Here is a 20,253-nt window from a genome sequence, read left to right as displayed (position 1 = left end):
GTCCTGTCACAGCGCTCACCCACATCCTCCACCAGCGCAGAGACACACATCTCGGTGGGACCTAGTTTTAGAATAGCCTTGGGATCAAAATCTGGTGAGCAGATCACACTTTCTGATCCACAGCAGCCGGAGGCAGGGACTTCCCAGGTCCCCGGCACACGGAGGGTTGCTGGAGGCCAGAACATTGCGGATTCTGAGTCAAATGACAAGCCTCTGGACTTGGTCATGTCATAGTTGCTGGAGCTGCAAAGGCAAGCTAGGGAACAACATCAAGGGATGTCCGCTGCACTCCTCAGATTGCAAGGCAATGGAGGAGTCTGTCTGCCTTCAGGATGAGGTGATAGCACTGGCATTGCAATGCACCGAGGTCAACACTGGCAGGATGGCGGCTGCCATGGAGACCCTGGTCCAGGATATCACTCCTGCACTGCTGTGCGGGTTTGACTCCATCGCTGGTGCCATAGCTGGCCTCCAACAGTGTGTACACGAGAGGGGTGTTGGGCACCTCGATCTCACTCCAGCTATCCCTTCCGCTCACGGAGTCAGCGAGGGGCCCTTGGGCACCCACAGAGAGGAAGATTAGCAGGTGCACGCTCCGGGGCCATCCACCCAGGTGACTCTGGGAGTGACCGGCCCATCCGAATCCCATCTTCCTGTGACCTCCGCAGTTCCAATTTCAGAGGCCAAGGAGGGAGCCACTGCCACACAGCAGGGCCCTGAAAGCAGGCCGGGGCCCTCCAAGTCTCAGCCCTCCAAAGTTATCACAGACAGGGCATCACAGTCAGCAGGCTGCCTCCATCTCTGCTGTGGATGCCCGGGGAGCACCATGATGTGGCAGCAGGGTTAGGAAAATTAGGTAAAAGTAGTTGCAAGCCTGGGCACGGGTGCTGATCAATTGTACACACTGTTGACTATTGTCAATAAACTCCTAAGAATTTCACCCTGCCTGTGGCTCCTTGTTCTGATGGGCAGTTTTCTTGTCGCTAAGACATGAAACCTTTCTGCACAAGATAAATGGTAGGTGTCTCAATCCAAGGCCTCTTCCCTAATCTCTGTGGTCTTAAGGCTGCACAGTGATGGTCCAGCCTCACACTCCCTGGAAACATTACTGATGCCTGCACCTTGGCGGTGCTGATCACTGCTGCCAGAAAGTAGTGGGCAGGTGCCAGAGTTCTTTCATTCTCTCTGTGTTCTCAGCATCTTTAATCACACCAGCATCTGTGACCAGTGATGCTGTGCACCAGCTCCTGAAGGGCTGAGGTGCTGAAGGCGGACACAGCATCAGGTGTGTATAAAGTTTCACGGCTGTGTCTCTGAGATGGCCCTGATCATGGAGCACAAGCGAGCTGCACTTGGCCAGACAGGAGTCTCTCAGAGGCTATGTGAAGATCTATGGAGTGTGCTCACTGCATGTTGTCATCATCCTCCTGCGATCGAGCGATTATTAGGGCCTCCACTGCACCTCCATGACAGGAGCAATCTCACAGAGGCTACTGGCGCTGCCATAAGCCAAACATTCACAACTGCGATGTGAGGATCTATGGGGACACGTCACTGCATGTCATCATCCTCCACAAATCTGGCAGCTATGAGGGCTTCCCGAGCACACTGCTTCATCTAGGCAGCGTGAGAGCCTCATCCCCGTCATCGTCACCACCGAAGGCTCCTTCGGCCTCATCCCCATCGGAGATGTGCATTTCCCCCATCTTCAGCTCAGCCAGCTTCTCTCCCTGTTACAACCTGGTAAAGGGAGCAGCAGATGACGACGACGATGCGTGATACCCTCTGCAGACTGTATTGCATGGCTCCACCAGGCTGGTCCAGGCACCGGAGTTGCATCTTCAGCATCCTGATGGTCTGCTCCACCAAGTTGCGAGCTGCTGCATGAGCCTCATTATAGCATTGCTCTGCTGCAGTCTGAGGCCGCTGCATGGGTGTCATCAGCTATGGCCCTTGTTCCCAAGGAGCCAACCCTGCAGCCTCTGTGGACCCTGGAAGACTGCAAGGATCTGCGAGCGACTCAGGATGTAGGCGTCGTGCACACTCCCTGGAAACCGTGCGCACACCTGCAGGATGTGTACCAGCTACACGTTCAGTGAGTGGAAGCCCTTGCAGTTGATGAATTCCACCGAGTGTAGCAATGGAGACCTGAGCGCCACATGAGTGCAGTCAATCGCACCCTGCACCTGTGGGAATCCTGAGATCAGGGCGAATCCAATAGCCCTTGCAACCTGGCTGTCCCAGTCCTGTGCAAAATGCTCAAAATTGTGTGCCATGGAGAAGATGGCATCTGTGACCTCCTGGATGCATTTGTGGGTGGTGGATTGTGAAATCCCACAGAGGTCACCTGTGGAGACCTGAAAGGAGCCACTGGCATAGAAATTGAGCACTGCGGTTACTTTCACAGCCACTGGCACTGGATGCCCCCCATGTCACCAAATCCTGCAGTAAGTGGCAGATGTGAGCCATCAGGTCCTTAGACATGCGCAATCATCGGCAACGCTGGTTCTCAGTCATCTGCAGGAATGGTAGGTGGCGTCTGTAGACCCTGGGTGTCGCTAGGTGCTGACCAGCCACGGCTCACATCGCTTCTGGGCAGCGTGTGCGGGAGCCCCTGCTGCCCCTTCTTCATGAGGTTGCTGCTCCTGCCTTTGTGTGGCTATGCACCTCATTCGCACTCTCCTCCATCTTCTACAGTCTCTGTAGGCCATCAGGCATACAGCAAGGTCACCAGGATCCATGATCCTGACGTGGTCCTCCTGCAGCATGAAAGAGAGAGAGATATGGTTATGATGGCTGTACATAGCACTTTTCTGTGTGACTGCCCCTTAATGCTTCCCGGAGAGTGCTGGTCACCCTCGGATGGCCAGAGATGAATGAGCTGCATGGCTGCCCTGTCAACCTGTGACATGGGGGACACTGGTCCAAACCAGGATGCTGAGATTGCAAGGGGCTGTGAGCGCCTCCAGCAGTGACTGCTACATGGCCAGCGTTGGCGAAGATTGTACAATGTGTGCAGCCCAACTTCTCCGCGGTCCAATAGAATGGTGGTGGATTCAAAGTCTGTGCTGGGACGGTGGGGGGAGAGGGAGGTAAGGTATGGAGCTCTTGACAGCCCTTTGCTGCCTCCGCGTTGCTTGCATGGGCGGGCAGGCTAAGAGCCTGACCCCAATCCTATCACTGTGGCTGGGCCTGATCTGTCTCAGTTGCAGAGGCATGGTCAGTTTATACAGGTGTCCCTATTGAGTGGCCACTTTCCTCGCTTCCCTGCACCCCCCCACCCCGATTGTCCGTGTGTGGGATACAGCGCCAGGGCAGCACTTGACCACTTGCCCCTCCCCCACCGACAACAGTCGCCTCCTAGGCTTGCTAGCACTTGCACCCCAAGACACTGCCCCCCACCCCCGCCCAGCAGTTGCCTCCGAGGCTGGTCAGCACTTGCCCCCAGACATCCCCCACCCTACCCCACCCCAACAGTCGCCTCCAGAACTAGGCATCAGTTCCTCCTCCACCACCCTGGCTCACCTGAGGCCTGTAAATAACAGGTAAGCTGTAGAGAATGCTGCTGCTCACTCACCTCAGTTCCCCCAAAATGAAGGCCGCCAAGTGCACATCGCCTGCGTACTATTGTGAAACATGTCGCCGTGCTTTCCCGCCGATGTGGATGGACGATATGGCGGTGTTCCAAGAGCTTGGCGGGATGGCCTTTTAGTTATATGCTGATGGATTGCAATTAGCTCCCCGCCGACAGGAAAGATGGCCCGCCGATGGTGGGCTGAGTGGACGATTGCGACCTGCCTTCATGCTGTCGTGAAGCAGGTTGCGCCATATTTTCCGCGCACGGCACCTATCTCGCTCGCTACCAGCAGGCTCAGAAAATTCCGCCCAGGTAAATTGGAATCAAATGACGGCAGGTAAAACAGTAACTGAACAATAGGCTACAATTAATGAAAAGCTAGTTTGAACACAGTCAAGGAATATTCCCACAAATGGGAAAGGTAGGGGAAACAAATACAGAGCTCCAAGGATGACAAAAGAGATAAGAGATTATGCTGAAGTAGAATAAGTGTACCTATGGTAGATGTCAGGTGGATTGTACAACCAAGAACCAGGCTGAATTTAGAAGATTCAGTAGGGAAGCGAAAGAGCAAATAAGAGAAGCAAAAAGAGAGTATGAAAAGAGACTGGCAGCTAAATTATAAAGGGAATCCCCAAAGTCTTCTATAGGCATATAAATAATAAAAAGGTGTGAAAAGGAGTAGGACAGATTAGGGACCAAAAAATGGATTTACGCAAGGAGGCAGGGGGCATAGATGAAATGAATACTTTGCATCTATCTTTACTAAGGAAGAAGATGCTCTCCAGGTCATGGTGAAAGAAGAGGTATTTTAGACACTAGACGGGTTTAAAATTGATAAGGAGGTGGTATTGGATAGGATGTCTGTGCTTAAAAGTTGATAAGGCACCAGGACTGTATCAGATTCATCCAACGATAATGGGGGAAGTGAGAGAGTGCAATCTGCAGAGACACTGGCCATAGTTTTTCCAGTCTTCATTTGACTCAGCACTGGTGCCAGAGAACTGGAGATTTGCAAATGTCACACTGTTGTTCAAAAAGATTGTAAAAATAAGCCCAGCAACTACACGACAGTCAGTTTAACTTTGGTGGCAGGGAAGCTTCTAGAATCAACAGTACAGGACAAAATTAATACTCACTTGGGCAAATGCAGGTTAGTTAAGGAAAGCCAACATGGATTTGATAAGTGTAGATCGTGTTTAACTAACTTGGAGTTTTTTGAAGAGGTAACAGAGAGGGTTGATGAGGGTAATGCTGTTGCCATGGTGTATATGGCCTTCCAAAAAGCATTGGACACAGTGCCGTACAACAGACTTGTGAGCAAAATGGAATATAAGGGAAAGTAGCAACATGGATACAAAATTGGTTGAGTGACAGGAAACAAAGAATAGTAGTTAATGGATGATTTTTGGATTGGAGGAAGGTTTGTAAAAGAAATCCCCAGGGGTTGGTGTTGGGACCCTTGCTCTTCCTGATATATATTAATGACCTAGACCTTGGTGTACAGGGTACAATTTCAAGAAGCACTGTGAACCACGGAGGGTATAATTAAGTTGGTGGAATGGATGAACAAGTGGCAGATGAAATCTAATGCAGGGAAGTAATTAATTTTGGTAGGAAGAACACAGAGACATTATAAAATAAAATAAGTTCTAAACTGAGTGCAGGAGCAGAGGGACCTTGGTGTGTATGTGCATAAAAGTCATTAAAGGTGGCAGGACAGGTTGAGAGCATGGTTAATAAAGTGCAGTGTCCTAGATTGTATTAATAAGGGCATAAGAGTACAAGGGCATGGAGGTTATGTTAAACTTGTATAAAACACTAGTTCAGCTTTAACTGCAGTGTTGCACCCAGGACATCAAATTTTAGGGAAGACGTGACGGCATCAGAGAGAGTGTAGAAAAGATTCATGAGAATTGTTCCAGGGATGAGGAACTTCCGTTATGTAGATAGATTGGAGAAGCTGGGACTCTTTTGCTTGGAAAAGGTTGAAAGGAGATTTGATAGAGATATTCAAAATCATGAGGGGTCCAGAAAGGAAAAGACTGTTCCCGTTGGTGGAAGGATCGAGAACAAGAAGGCATAGATTTGAGGTAATTGGCAAAAGAAGCAATGGAGACAGGAAGGTAAACTTTTTCATGCAGGTAGTGGTTAAGATCTGGAATGCGCTGCCTGAGTGTAATGGAAGCAGGTCCAATTGAGGCATACAAGAGGGAATTGAATTATTATCTGAAAAGTCAGAATAGAGCGCTACGGGGAGTCGGTAGGGGAATGGCATAGGTAAATTGTTCATACGGAGAACTGGTGCAGACATAGTAGGCCGAATGGCCTCCTCTGTGCTGTAACAATTCTGTGAGGTATAACATTTTGTGAATGCAATCAAGTAAGGATGAACAGAAGAGAAGGCTGAAGGGTGACCAAGTAGTGGTCTTTAACATTATGAAAGAGTTTGATAGAACAGACACAAAAAGAGAGTTAGCAGAATTTGATACACTTCCCTATGGTGAGTTTAGTGGCTGGCGGGGGGTGCATTTAATCAGGTGGAAGGGTGAAGGGTGGGGACCCCGCTTCCTTCCAATCTCTATCCTGATTGAATCCATGGTGGGAAGGTTCCTGGACGGCCTTCCCGGCCCGCTGCCAATTGAAGCCCTTAAGTGGGCAATTAATGCTCACTTAATGGCCTCATCTCGCTGCTGCTGGTATTAACCCAGTGATGGTCAGGGGGATTTGCCATGCAGGGAACATGACAAGCAAACCCATGCGAGGTTGCAGGCTCCTGGGTGGGTGGCGGGGTTGGGGGAGGGATTCTGGGTGGGGGTCCCTCGTTCAAAAGCACTCAGTGCCTGATCGAGAGACCCTGCATTGGGAAGGAGGGGCCCACTGAGAATCATTCTCTGCCCTTGCTGCTGTCTTCCCTGCCCTGTAACCCCCACCCTGTGACCTCCCTGCTGCCATCACTCACCAGTAGCTTGGGATCCAGCGACAATACCAGATCTCAGATATATGTCACACCAGCAACAGCCACTGCCTCCCCAGTGGTGCCGCTCTCAGCGGGTAGAACTTCCTCCCAGGATCCTTGATCCTGGGGAAGGCTCACCGCTGTCCAGTTAAGTGCCTAAACGACACTTAATACGGCGGGCCTTTCCTAAAAGAGGCGACATGAGGCTCTCCAGCTGGCAGGTGAGACTCCCAGTGCCTCCATTAAATACCACCCAGTGTTTCCACTTATAGCGAAGAACAAACCTAGAGGGCATCAATGTAAAATAGTCAACAACAAAAAAATCAAAATAGGGAATTCAGAAGAAACTTCTTTACCTAGAGAGTGGTGAAAATATAGATGTCACTACCAGAGGGAGTAGTTAAAGCAACTTGCATAGATGCAGGGGAAAGCTAGATAAGCATATGAGGGAGAAGTTAATAGACTTAACTGAGGAAGGATGGGAGGAGGCTCAAGTGTAGCATAAATGACAGCATTCAATAGTTGGGCCAAATGGCCTGTTTCTGTGTTGTATGTTCCAAGTAATTCCATGTAGTGTTTCACACTGCCACTTTGTTTTTGTAGAGTATAGAAGTTGTGTTTAAGTAATTAAATGGCCAATAACGGGCGTTGACAGTAGGAAGCAACTTTTAATATATTTACACACAAAAACAGAAATAGCTGGAAAAACTCAGCAGGTCCAACAGCATCTGTGGAGAGGAAGACAGAGTTAACGTTTCGAGTCCGTATGACTCTTCATCAGAACTTATACGTATGCTTAGTCATACAAACTCGAAACATTAACTCTGTATTCCTCTCCACTGATGCTGTCAGACCTGCTGAGCTTTTCCAGCTATTTTTGTTTTTGTTTCAAGATTTCCAGCATCCGCAGTATTTTGTTTTTATTTTAATATATTTATTTTGCAACTCTTTCATAGTATTGCTCATGGTTAATCAGCGGATGTGTTTTACAAAAAGAGAAGTGGCATTCACAAAGTGCAAAAGAGATAGTGTGAGGCAGCTATATGCAAGACTTTTCATAGATGCTCGGTGCAACTAATTACCCATTAGGTAAAATTAATTACCCTTTAGTAAAAACAACTAAATAAATGCTTACTGGGTAGGGAAGTAGAATAAAAGGGAGAACTAAATAGGAATAAGTAAAGGAGAATATAAAAAGGATGTAAATGCAGGATGCTACAGTTTATAGGAATGAGGAAAGAAACAGTGCAATTTAAAGTCAGGAATAATGTAGCGAGTAATCATTCTGAAAGTCAAAACTGTCTTCACACAGGCAAAATTAATTAAATAGATAAGCAGGGTTGATAAAAGCATTATTACAGAATAGAAGAGCAACAGCAACAAACACATTTACTGAATTCATTATAAAATTTGGCATGAAAGTGTAATAAGTAAATAAATACAAGGGCTTTGTGGCTAAAAAGCTGCTTTAAGAGAGAATGGAAAGGTAGCAGAAAGGCAGTCAGGAAATTAAATTAAATGTAGGTAATTGGACACAGAAGTTGGAGAAATGAATTAATTAAACAGCAGCAATTAATTTATTGTAGGTTGGCCATATTTAAGATAATCAGTCTAGCTCAATGAGGCTCACTTACGCTCGCCAGAAGCGACATACGTTCCTATGCAAGGACTCATTCTTGCACCTTTTTAAAATTACCCAGAAGCATGGGGAACCTATAGTTCCCCATTACTTTCTTCAGGGTAATGCCTCGGCCAATCGGAATCGACTTACCTCAGCACCCTTTTCTCCTGAAGTGTAAATTATGGTGAAATTTAGCATTCTTGCATTGGTCCTGATGAGTTCAAGACAAAAAGCTTTGGCAACATGCCTCATTTCAGCAATATAAAGGAATACTAGCTCTAGTTCTGCTACATCGTTACTAAATTCAGAAACAAATTCTGATAAATTACATTCTCTTAAATTTGTTCTCAGAATGTGGTCAATGTTGTGAAGGCCACATAGATTGTCCACTTCTAGTTACACTGATAAGGTGGTGGTGGGCCTCTTCCTTGACCTGTGGAAGTCCTTCTGTTCAGCAGAGAATTCCAGGGTACAGACTCAGCTATGATGAAAGAATATTAATGCATGTCTGTCTCAAGATGGTATGGGATTTGGAAGTGAAGACTCTACTTTCTCGTCCTTCTTAGCGGTAGAGTTTGCAGAGCTGGGTTTTGTTGTTAAAGTACCTGCAATCAGTGTGCCTGATGAGGTATCAATCAAGTCCTGTTTTGGATAGTATTGAGCTTTTTAAGTACTGTTGCATCCACCCAGGTAAATGATAAGTACTCCATCACATGTCAGACCTGAACCTTGGAGAGACTATGAAGGCTCAAGAATTAAACCTTTTGCCTCTGTGCTGCACAGCCACAGAGTGCAGATACAGCTACAGAAGCTACAGAGTGCAGATATAGCTTCTGATCAATTATGATGAAAGATATTGATGGTGGGGAACTTGGTGGTGGTGCCATTATAGGTCCGTATGGTTAGAGCTTTTGTCGAAGGCATTCATTACTTGGTAATGTTATCAGCAATTTATCAAGAAAATGTAAATCAGGAGCCATTGCCTGATGGAAGATTTTTAGACAACTTCTGAATAGGATATACTTTTAAATGGAACATTAGTACCAGATGAACCAGGCAGTAGAGCGGGCCAAATTTTAGCAGTGGCCATAGCTGGGTACCAACTGTGGTTTGTGGGAGGGGCAGAGGGGGTGAAGCAGGCAACAATGGAGGCAGGAAAATTAAAAGCAGCTTTAAAATCAGCTTGCTGGACCCAGAAATCTATGAAGAGGAACTAGGAACTAGAAAACAACATCCAGGACAGCAGGAGGCACAAAATGCCAGGAAGTGGGTTGGGCCAGTGAGTGGTACAGAAACAACGATATCAGCCCTGGATGGGAATGGGCACGATCTAGAAAGGTTTGTGGGGAATGGGGTGGGGGGTTAGATGATAAGCAAAGGATAAGGGTCACTGGAGGCCACAGGGAGATCAGGTAAGAACATGGACTGGGACATAGGCAATGGCTGAAGGCCTTGGGAAGAAGTGAAAGGGATCCAGAAGCCATGGAGAAAGACGGCCATTAACCTAAGCAGCTGTAGGAACTGGTAGAGGGATCATGCCTCTAGACCTAGGTAAAAAGACAATAGACTTCTAGACATGGAAAATAAATCCAAGACCATTGGGAGAAGACAGGGAAACTCATGTTTGGAGATGTGGAAGGAGCAACACAGACGAAGCAGTACAAAGGGATTGGGAAGTTCTACACTATCACCTGGTGATGTGACAGGACAATTGGGACAAGTAAATCTTGACATTCTAACATTGCAATTCCCATGACAAATGACCTGCGGAACATCTCCAGCATTATCTGTTTTTATTTCAGATTTCCAGCATCTGCATTAGTTTGCTTTAATAAAAGACCTGGATTGATCATTTGCCATACCTACTAGTGACCCTAACAACTATATACAGCTTCTGAGAAAGCAGATAACATTTGTACAAGCACCTATAAAATTACTGTCTCTAATTATCCATGCAGAATTATTCCTGTATTTGCAAGATATGTTGAACTTGCATTATAATGGTTAGCAAATGGAGACATTACATAAAATTTCTTTAGAAGAATATTTTCTCATGAGTATTTGAATCTCGCTTGGGAATGCATTCCATAAAGAAACTAGTACGCTTACCAATGTTCCTCTGAAGTGCCCTGGTGCTTTATACCAAGCAGTGTTATTTCCATTCTCACAGACACATAAATGGTCCATCAGGCCATTGCAGTACAGGAAGCATTTTCCTATGATTAAAAATATATATACTGAAAATAAGGACAAGTGTACATATTACTGCCATATACAAAAGGTTGATGTACAATACAACATAAAAAATACAAGGCTGAGAAACACTAGTAACACAGAAAAAAAATCAATTTTGCAACAATTATAATAGATCGATAACCAAAAAGATGGGTGAAATTCACTTCTACCTATTTTACTGGCATACGTGTTAAATTGCTAGACACAACTGTAAACGCTATAGTTTTAAACTACTTGTAGCAGTCTTGGCAATTATTTTGGTAGATAAACAGTACCTGAGACATGGAAAGCTGTTACTCTAGTTTGTCTGCACTGGAGCGCTGCTTGAGGCTGCAGTAGAGTGCTTAAGTTGGAGTTTGCTGACTGAGGAAATTTAAGGGTTAATTTCTATCTAAAGTCTAGTTTTTCTTTAATTTAGTAATTAACTAAAAGTTGCTGTTTGGGTTGGAAGGTGGTGAGTTTTAGGCCATCTTTAAAACAGGGTTTATACAGGCTCTGCTTGCAGCTACAACTAGTTAATTAGATAACTGGCTTAAACAGGTTTTCAAAGGCTAGGTTCAGAGAGTATAAAAACAGGCCATCTTACAGTGCAGACTTTGAGCTGCAGTAGAGTGCTTAAGTTGGAGTTTGGTGACTGAGGGAGTTGGTGAGGAGGGAACGAGGTGATCCGTTGAGTGCCATGAGTATGGTCGGGTAAGTATTTACTACTTTTATTGCTTAGTTTTTAAGATCTTGTTTTGTGGTTCATCATTTGTAAGGGCTATATTCTGTAACAACAAGGAGCAGGGAAGAAGGGCCCTAGAGTAATTGATATTATTTGATATTAAGTATCTTCCAAAAGGTTTAATTTAACTTAATTTAAAGGGGTAAGTCATGGCAGGAGAGCTCAAAGCCATGGTGTGCTCCTCCTGCTCCATGTAGGAAGCCGGGAACATTTCCAGTGCCCAGGGGCCAGCATGTGCGCGGAAAGTGTCTCCAGCTGCAGCTCCTGGAAGCCCAGGTTTTGGAGCTGGAGCGGCGGCTGGGGACACTGTGGCGCATACGCGAGGTGGAGAGTATCATGGATAGCATGTACAGAGAGGTGGTCACACTGCAGGCTAAGAGTCCACAGGCAGGAAGGGAATGGGTGACCACCAGGCAGAGCAAGAGGACTAGACAAGCGGTGCAGGAATCTCCTGTGGCTATTCCCCTGCAAAACAGATATACCGCTTTAGATACTGCTGAGGGGAATGGCCTCTCAGGGGAAAGCAGCAGCAGCCAAATTCGTTGCACCACGGTTGGCTCTGCTGCACAGGGGAGGAGTAAAAAGTGTCGGAATGCAATAGTTATAGGGGATTCAATTGCAAGGGGAATAGATAGGCATTTCTGTGGCCGCAAACAAGACTCCAGGGTGGTATGTTGCCTCCCTGGTGCTAGGGTCAAGGATGTCTCAGAGCGGCTACAGGACATTCTGAAGGGGGAGGGTGAACAGCCAATGGTCGTGGTACACATTGGTACAAACGACATCGGTAAAAAAAGAGATGAGGTCCTAAAAGCAGAGTAGTAGAGAGTTAGGAAGCAAGTTGAAAATTGGACCTCAAAGCTAGTGATCTCAGGATTACTACCAGTGCCAAGTGCTAAGAGATGATGTGAGGGGGAGGGTTTCGGATTCCTGGGACATTGGGACCGGTTCTGGGGCAGGTGGGACCAGTACAAACTGGACGGGTTACACCTGGGCAGGACCGGGACTGATGTCCTAGGGGGAATATTTGCTAGAGTGGTTGGGGAGGGTTTAAACTAAAATGGCAGGGGGATGAGAACCTATGCAAGGAGTCAGAGGAGGGGGAATCAAGGACAAGAACAAAAGACAGAAAGGGGAATAAGTGATAGGCAAAGAAATCAAGGGCAAGAATCAAACAGGGCCTCAGTGAAAAATAGTGGGAACAGGACAAGTAATGTTAAAAAGACAAGCCTTAAGGCTTTGTGCCTTAACGTGAGGAGCATTCACAATAAAGTGGATGAATTAACCACGCAAATAGATGTAAACAGGTATGATGTAGTCGGGATTACGGAGACATGGCTGCAGGGTGACCAGGGATGGGGACTGAACATCCAGGGGTATTCAGTATTTAGGAAGGACAGACAAAAAGGAAAAGGCGGTGGAGTTGCATTGCTGGTTAAAGAGGAAATTAACGCAATAGTGAGGAAAGATATCAGCTCCGACGATGTAGAATCTGTATGGGTAGAGCTGAGAAACACTTAGGGGCAAAAAACGTTAGTGGAGATTGTATCTCCAAACTGCAGTGGTGATGTTGGGAGTGGCTTTAGACAGGAAATTAAGATGCATGTAACAAAGGAACATCTGTAATTATGGGTGACTTTAATCTGCATATAGATTGGGCAAATCAAATTAGTAACAATACCGTACAGGAGGAATTCCTGGAGTGCATATAGGATGGTTTTCTGGACCAATACGTTGAGGAACCAACTACAGAACAGGCCATCCGAGACTGGGTATTGTGGAATGAGAAAGGAATAATTGGCAATCTAGTTGTCCGAGGCCCCTTGGGGATGAGCGACCATAATTTGATAGTTGATTCTGAGACTAGGGTCCCGAATCTTAATAAAGGAAACTACCTTGGTATGAGGCGCGAGTTGGCTATGATGGATTGGGAAACGTTACTTAAAGGGATGATTGTGGATAAGCAATGGCAAACATTCAAAGAGCGCATGGGTGAACTGCAATAATTGTTTATTCCTGTCTGGCGCAAAAGTAAAACAGGAAAGGTGGCCAAACCATGGCTTACAAGGGAAATTAGAGATAGTATTAGATCCAAGGAAGAGGCATACAAATTGGCCAGAAAAAACAACAGACCTGAGGATTGGGAGCAGTTTAGAATTCAGCAAAGGAGGACCAAGGGATTGACTAAGAAGGGGAAAAAAGAGAGTACGAGAGTAAGCTTGCGGGGAACATAAAAACTGACTGTAAAAGTTTCTATAGGTATGTAAAGACAAATGTTGGTCCCTTACGATCAGAATTTATAATGGGGAACAAAGAAATGGCTGTCCAACTAAATATATACTTTGGTTCTGCCTTCACAAATAACATACCAGAAATGTTGGGGAACACAGGGTTTAGTGAGAGGGAGGAACAGAAAGAAATCAGTATTAGTAGGGAAATGGTGTTGGGGAAATTGATGGGATTGAAGGCCAATAAATCCCCAGAGTACTTAAGGAAGTGGCCTTAGAAATGGTGGATGCATTGTTGGTCATCTTCCGAGAGTCTATAGACTCTGGAACAGTTCCTACAGATTGGAGGATAGCTAATGTAACCCCATTATTTGAAAAGGGAGGTAGAGAGAAAACAGGGAATTATAGACCAGTCAGCCTGACGTCGGTAGTGGGGAAAATTCTAGAGTCCATTATAAAAGACTTAATAGCTGAGCACTTGGAAAACAGTGGCAGAATCGGACAAGTCAGCATGGATTTACAAAAGGGGAATCATGCTTGACAAATCTACTGGAATTTTTCGATGATGTAACTAGTATGTTGATGAGGGGGAGCCAGTGGATGTGGTTTATTTGGACTTTCAGAAGGCTTTCAACAAAGTTCCGCATAAGAGATTAGCGTGTAAAATTAAAGCATATGGGATTGGGGGTAGTGTACTGAGATGGATAGAAAACTGGTTGGCAGACAGGAAACAAAGAGTAGGAATAAATGGGTCTTTTTTCCGAATGGCAGGCAGTAACTAGTGGGGTACTGCAGGGATTGGTGCTGGGACCTCAGCTATTCACAATATATATTAATGATTTAGATGAGGGAACTAAATGTAATATCTCCACATTTGTAGATGACACAAAGCTGGTTGGGAGGGTGAGGCGTGAGGAGGATGCAGAGTTGCTTCAGTGTAATTTGGACAAGCTGAGTGAGTGGGCAAATGCATGGCAGATGCATATAATGTGGATAAATGTGAGGTTATCCACTTTGATAGCAAAAACAGGAAGGCAGATTATTATCTGAATGGCTATAAATTGAGAGGGGGGAATGTGCAATGAGACCTGGGTGTCCTCGTACACCATTCTCTGAAGGTAAGCATGCAGGTGCAGCAGGCGGTAAAGAAGGCAAATGGTATATTGGCCCTCATAGTGAGCGGATTCGAGTACAGGAGCAGGGATGTCTTGCTGCAATTATACAGGGCCTAGGTGAGACCATACCTGGAATATTGTATGCAGTTTTGGTCTCCTTATCTGAGGAAGGATGTTCTTGCTATAGAGGGAGTGCAGCGAAGGTTTACCCGACTGATTCCTGGGATGGCGGGAATGACATATGAGGAGAGATTGAGTCGGTTAGGATTATATTCGCCGGAATTCAGAAGGAATGAGGGGGGCGGGGGGCTCTCATAGAAACCTATAAAATTCTAACGGGACTAGACAGGGTAGATGCAGGAAAAATGTTCCTGATGGTGGGGGGGATCCAGAACCAGGGGTCACAGTCTGAGGATATGGGGTAGACCATTTAGGACTGAGATGAGGAGAAATTTCTTCACCCAGAGAGTGGTGAGCCTGTGGAATTCGCTACCACTGAAAGTAGTTGAGGCCAAAACATTGTGTTTTCAAGAAGGAGTTAGATATAGCTCTTGGGGCAAAAGGGATCAAAGGATATGGCGGGAAAGTGAGAATAGGCTATTGAGTTGGATGATCAGCCATGATCCTAATGAATGGTGGAGCAGGCTCGAAGGGCTGAATGGCCTACTCCTGCTCCTATTTTCTACGTTTCTGTTAAATATTTTTGCTTGTACTTATTTTTGCAGTTACCTTTATGAAATGGAGTTCTCTGTGCTTGCAGCCGTATTTTTATAACATCAAATGGAGTAACTGAAAAGAAAGTATTTTAAAAAGACTGTTTTGGTAATGTTCAAAATTATGGTCCATTCTCGACAGATATCGAGCACAGCATTACATACAAAGTTATGACCTGATTCTCAACAGTCCCAATTACACATTGCACTTAAACAAGGTAGAAAAATAGCTAAATTGAACCGATTATTTGGCAGTGAATCCTGCTTACACAATACCATTAAGAAATATATATATATAAAAAAATGTATTATATATATTACTTTGACATTAAAAACAATTTCTAAAAACTGCAGTCTGTGATTTGGAAAAAGAAATACTGTTGAGAGAGTTATCACATACTGTGTCTTACATCAGCTTAAGGAGAGCGACATCTTCAATTCAAGCCAAACAAAGTTTATGAGGAACAAAGGGACCACTGACAATTTGCTATGACTATAAGAGCACATCTTCCAAGCTTTTATCCAAAAAGAATACACGCTGGAAGTTGTCTTGAAAGTGGAAAAGGCTTTCAACAAACTTTGAAAATGTACATCATTTGCAAACATTCATAATATATTTGTTATAATCTACCTTTCCCTAAATTGGTTTCAGCAGTAAATTTCAATCCCAATCTGTCAATTTTCAAGTCCAAGTTCATACAGACCCATTTTACAATTGAATTGAAATGTTAAGTACAAATGCTTATACTTTAAACAAAAATTCCTAAAAAATATAAAAAGTAAATGTTTCTTAAGTAAAAAGTTTCTTACCAATGAATGAAGTCATTAAAGCACCAGAACATGAAGCTATCATTTGTTGGATCGGTGTGATTCCATTTGTACCAAGGTTTGACTGATGGACAACCATTTTGCCTTATTCTATTGTACAGAAAAAAGCATGACATGAGATAACGATTATAAAATTAAAAAGTAGTCCAGGTAATTCCAGATTTTTTACATTACTATTAAAAATTATATTTAGTACTGGTCACAATCTCCACATTGCTCGATCCTACTTCTTTCACTAAGTTTTTGATCACTGTCCTAATATCTCCTTATGTCTCTAGGTGTGAATCTGTGTTTAATAATTCTACTGTGAAGCGCCTTGAGGTATTTTACTTTGTTAAACACAGCATCTCTTGCAAACTTGCCAGTTGTTTTTGAAACTCAAATTTTGGATAATGTTTACACATGAAGAGTTGAACTGGTTTCAAATTCATAAAATCATTAGTTTAATAGAAGGGATGGAGAGAGATTTGGAATTTTTTTTTACTAAGTGTTCTTTTGCCAATAAAAATGGCAAACATTTATAAACAAGTGTAGTCATTTGCCAGTGTTAGGAACATGCTCAGAAGGAACTGGATTGGGAAATTTTCAAATTCATTTCCTGTAGGACCATTACAGCTAAAAGGATATTTCATATCACCTGGGCTGGATTTGAACCCTGGTCCCAGAACTGAAAAGCTAATACTAATCTATTGCAAAACCCAGTTCTCCAAATTCTCTCAATTAATCTTGTTGCAAAAATGGCAAGTCAAAATTAGCCAATTAGCATATAGCACCACAGATCAGAGCAATATATGTTTTTTCCATAAAAAGCAGGGCAAATCCAAGCCAGTTAATTACTATCCAAAAATCATCAGCAAAGGTGATGGAAAGAATCACCCAAAATTATAAGAGTGGAAAATACTCAAGCAATAACCAGTTCCTAAATACCCATTCCCTCCATCATTGGTACACTGTGCTCACAATGTATTCTATTTACAGGGTACAATTTTGCAAACATCACTCTCCCATACATCACTAACTGACGAAAGCCCAAAAGCTGGTTGAAACCAACCGTGCTGCACCTCATTTACCACTCCATGATGACCTATTCAACCCACCTACTACCTGCCTTCTATCGCCACGCTCCATATACAGCAACATTCCTAAGCAAGAGATACCAGCTACCAGCAGGTTAGATGGTCAAAAGTTAGGTTTAAGAAGTTGGTTTTAAGGAGCATTTTAAAAAGAGAGAGAGAATTAGAGAGGTTTAGGGTGAGAATTCTAGAGCTTAGGACCTAGGCAGCTGAAGGCACAACTGCCAACGGTGTTGCAAACAGAGTCATGATCACGTTCATACAGGGTTTCATTGGTACTCAATGCAGTGTTGATACTGTGGTGGGACAGAAGCACTGAACGAGGAATTTCATCTACAAGAAAAAACCCAAGTAATACAAGGCAGACTTTTTGTATTTTATTCTTACTGTTGAAGCTTGCAGTTGTTTAACAATTAAGTTTACCAGTGCCCAGCTTTACAGAAATCATAGAAAGTCTTGATTGAAGTGGCCAGGTACTACAAATAGATCTCAGAACACAATCGCTGTAACAATGTGGTAATGTCATTGGACTAGTAATCCGAAATCCCAGGCTAATGCTCTGGGGGCAAGGGTTCAAATCCTACCATGGCAGCTGGTGGAATTTAAATTCAATTAATATATAAATTTGGAATTGAATTGGAATGGTGACCATGAATTGGCCTGTTTGCTGTTCCCTCCTTTATCAAATAGAGGAGTTACATTTGCTATTTCCCAATCTGATGGGACCTTTTCAGAATTTACAGACTTTTGGCCCAGTGCTTCTGTTATCTCCGCAGCCACTGCTTTTAGGGTACTAGGTTAAAGTCCATTAAGTCCTGGTGACTTGTTTAATTTTAATTCGAATGGTTTTCTCAGTACCCTTTCCCTGGTGATTGTAATAGTATTAAGTTCCCCCCTCCCTTTCACCTTTTGGTTTACATTTATTTCTGGAATGTTGTTATTTGTTTGCTAGAGAGAAGGCAGACACAGAATATCTGTTCAATGTTCCACCATTTCCTTATTTCTCATTATTAATTCCTCAGATTGTCTCTCTCTCTCTCTCTCTCTCTCTCTCGAGGACCCACATTCAATTTAGTTATCCTTTTCCTTTCAAAATACTTCTGGAAATTTGCACCATTTGTTTTTATATTTCTAGCTAGCTTTCTCATACTCTAATTTCTTTGCTGCCGAACAGCAGAAGCAGCATGCGATCGACAGAGCTAAGCAATCCCACAACCAATGGATCAGATCAAAGCTCTGCAGTCCTGCCACATTTAGTCGTGAATGGCAATGAACAGCTAAGTGACTAAATGGAGGAGGCGGCTCCACAAATATTCCCACTGTCAAATGATGGGGGAGCCTAGCCTAGCATCTAACCCTAATGCATAAGACAAGGCTAAGGCATTTGTAAATATTTTCAGCCAGAAGTGCCAAGTGGATGATCTATTTCGGCCTCCTCCTGAGGTCCCCAGCATCACAAGCTGCCGGTCTTCAACCTATTCGATTCACTCCATGTGAACACAAGTATGGTTGCAGGCACTGGATACTGCAAAGACTATAGGCCCTGGCGACATTCTGGTATTAGCACTGAAGGCTTGCGCTTCATAACTAGCCATGCCCCAGGCAAAACTGTTTCAGTACAACCACAACGGTAGCATCCACCCGACAATGTGGAAAATTGCTGTAACCACAAAAAGCAGGATAAATCCAATCACCACCCCAGTCTACTCTTGATCATCATTAAAGTGATGGAAGATATCATTGACAGCACCATCAAGCAGCGCCTTACACAGCAATAACCTGCTCAGTGATGATCAGTTTGGTTCTGCTATAGCCACTTGGCTCCTGACTTCATTACAGCCTTCATCCAATAAGGATAAAATAACTGAATTCAAGAGGTGAGGCAAGAGTGACTGCCCTTGACATCAAGACAGCATTTGACCGAATATGGCATCAAGGAGCCCGAGCAAAACTGGAGTCAATAGGAATCAGGCGGAAAACTCTCCGCTGGTTGGAGTCATAACGAGCACTAAGAAAAATGGTTGTGGTTGTTGGAGGTCAATCATTTCAGTCCCAGACATTGCTGCAGGAGCTCCTCAGGGTAGTGTCTTCGTCACAGCCATATTCAGCTGCTTCATTAATGACTTCTATCGTAAGGTCAGAACTGGGTTGTTTGCTGATGATTGCACAATGATTAGTACCATTTGCAACGCCTCAGATTCTGAAGCAATCTGTGTCCATATGCAGCAAGACCTTGACAACATTCAGGCTTGGGCTGATAGGAGGCATGTAACATTCGTGTCACACAAGTGCCAGACAATGACAATTCTCAGTAAGAGGATTTAACTATCTCCCCTTGACATTTAGTGGCATTACCATTGCCGAATCAAAGTCCTGGGGATTACTATTGTCCAGAAACTGAATTGGATTAGCCATATAAATACTACGATTACAAGAGTAGGTCAGAGGCTTGGAATTCTGTGGTGAGTAACTCACTCCCTGATTCCCCAAAGTCTGTCTGCTATCTACAGGTGCAATTCAGGAGTGTGATGGAATATTCTCCACTTGCCTGGATGAGTACAATTCCAACAACATTCAAGAAGATCGATACCATCCAGACAAAGCAGCCCGTTTGATTGGCACCCAATTCATCACCTTCAACATTCACTCCCTCCACCACCAAAGCACAGTGGCAGCAATGTGTACTATCCACAGATGCACTGCAGCAAATCACCCATGCTCCTTCAACAGCACCTTTCCAAATCCACCACCCCTACTTTGAAGGGCAAGGGCAGCAGGTGCATGGAACACCACCACCTGCAAGTTCCCGCCCAAGCCAGGCACCACCTTGACTTGGAACTATATCATCGTTCCTTCACTGTTGTTGGATGAAAATCTCAAACTCCCTTCCTTAAGCACTGTGGATGTACCTCCACCAGGTGGACCGCTGCAGTTCAAGAAGGCAGCTCACCACCACCTTCTCAATGGCAATTACGGATGCACAACAAATGCTGGCCTTGCCAGTGACACTCACATCCCGTGAAAAGAGTAATTAAAAAACAATCAGGTGTGGTATAGCTGCAGTCATTGCCGGGACCTCAAAGCTAAAGCGACAATCAACTATCTTGGAATGAAAGGTTTCAAATACTATTGTGTTTTGTGAGGGGTAAAACTGAGGGAAGCAGTTTACCACATGACATAATA

At 44.4% G+C, this 20,253-nt stretch overlaps 1 protein-coding gene across 2 annotated transcripts in view; it reads right to left on the bottom strand.

The window, feature by feature from the left end:
- The window catches only part of LOC144678667 (mitochondrial glutathione transporter SLC25A40-like), a 61,672-nt gene that overhangs the window by 38,195 nt on the left and 3,224 nt on the right, over positions 1–20,253 (bottom strand). For both annotated transcript variants that reach the window (XM_078538441.1, XM_078538442.1), the window contains 3 exons: positions 15,980–16,087; positions 15,186–15,245; positions 10,267–10,373 (listed from right to left, as the gene is read on the bottom strand). In XM_078538441.1, the coding sequence (XP_078394567.1) occupies positions 10,267–10,373; positions 15,186–15,245; positions 15,980–16,076 (264 nt within the window). In that variant the 5' untranslated portion in view covers positions 16,077–16,087. The remainder of the gene's footprint in view (positions 1–10,266; positions 10,374–15,185; positions 15,246–15,979; positions 16,088–20,253) is intronic.

The sequence above is a fragment of the Cetorhinus maximus genome, chromosome 3, assembly GCF_964194155.1.
Source record: "Cetorhinus maximus chromosome 3, sCetMax3.hap1.1, whole genome shotgun sequence".
NCBI classification, from domain to species: domain Eukaryota; kingdom Metazoa; phylum Chordata; class Chondrichthyes; order Lamniformes; family Cetorhinidae; genus Cetorhinus; species Cetorhinus maximus.
Note: the sequence above shows the minus strand (reverse complement) of the source record. Positions and strands in the feature narration are given on the sequence as shown.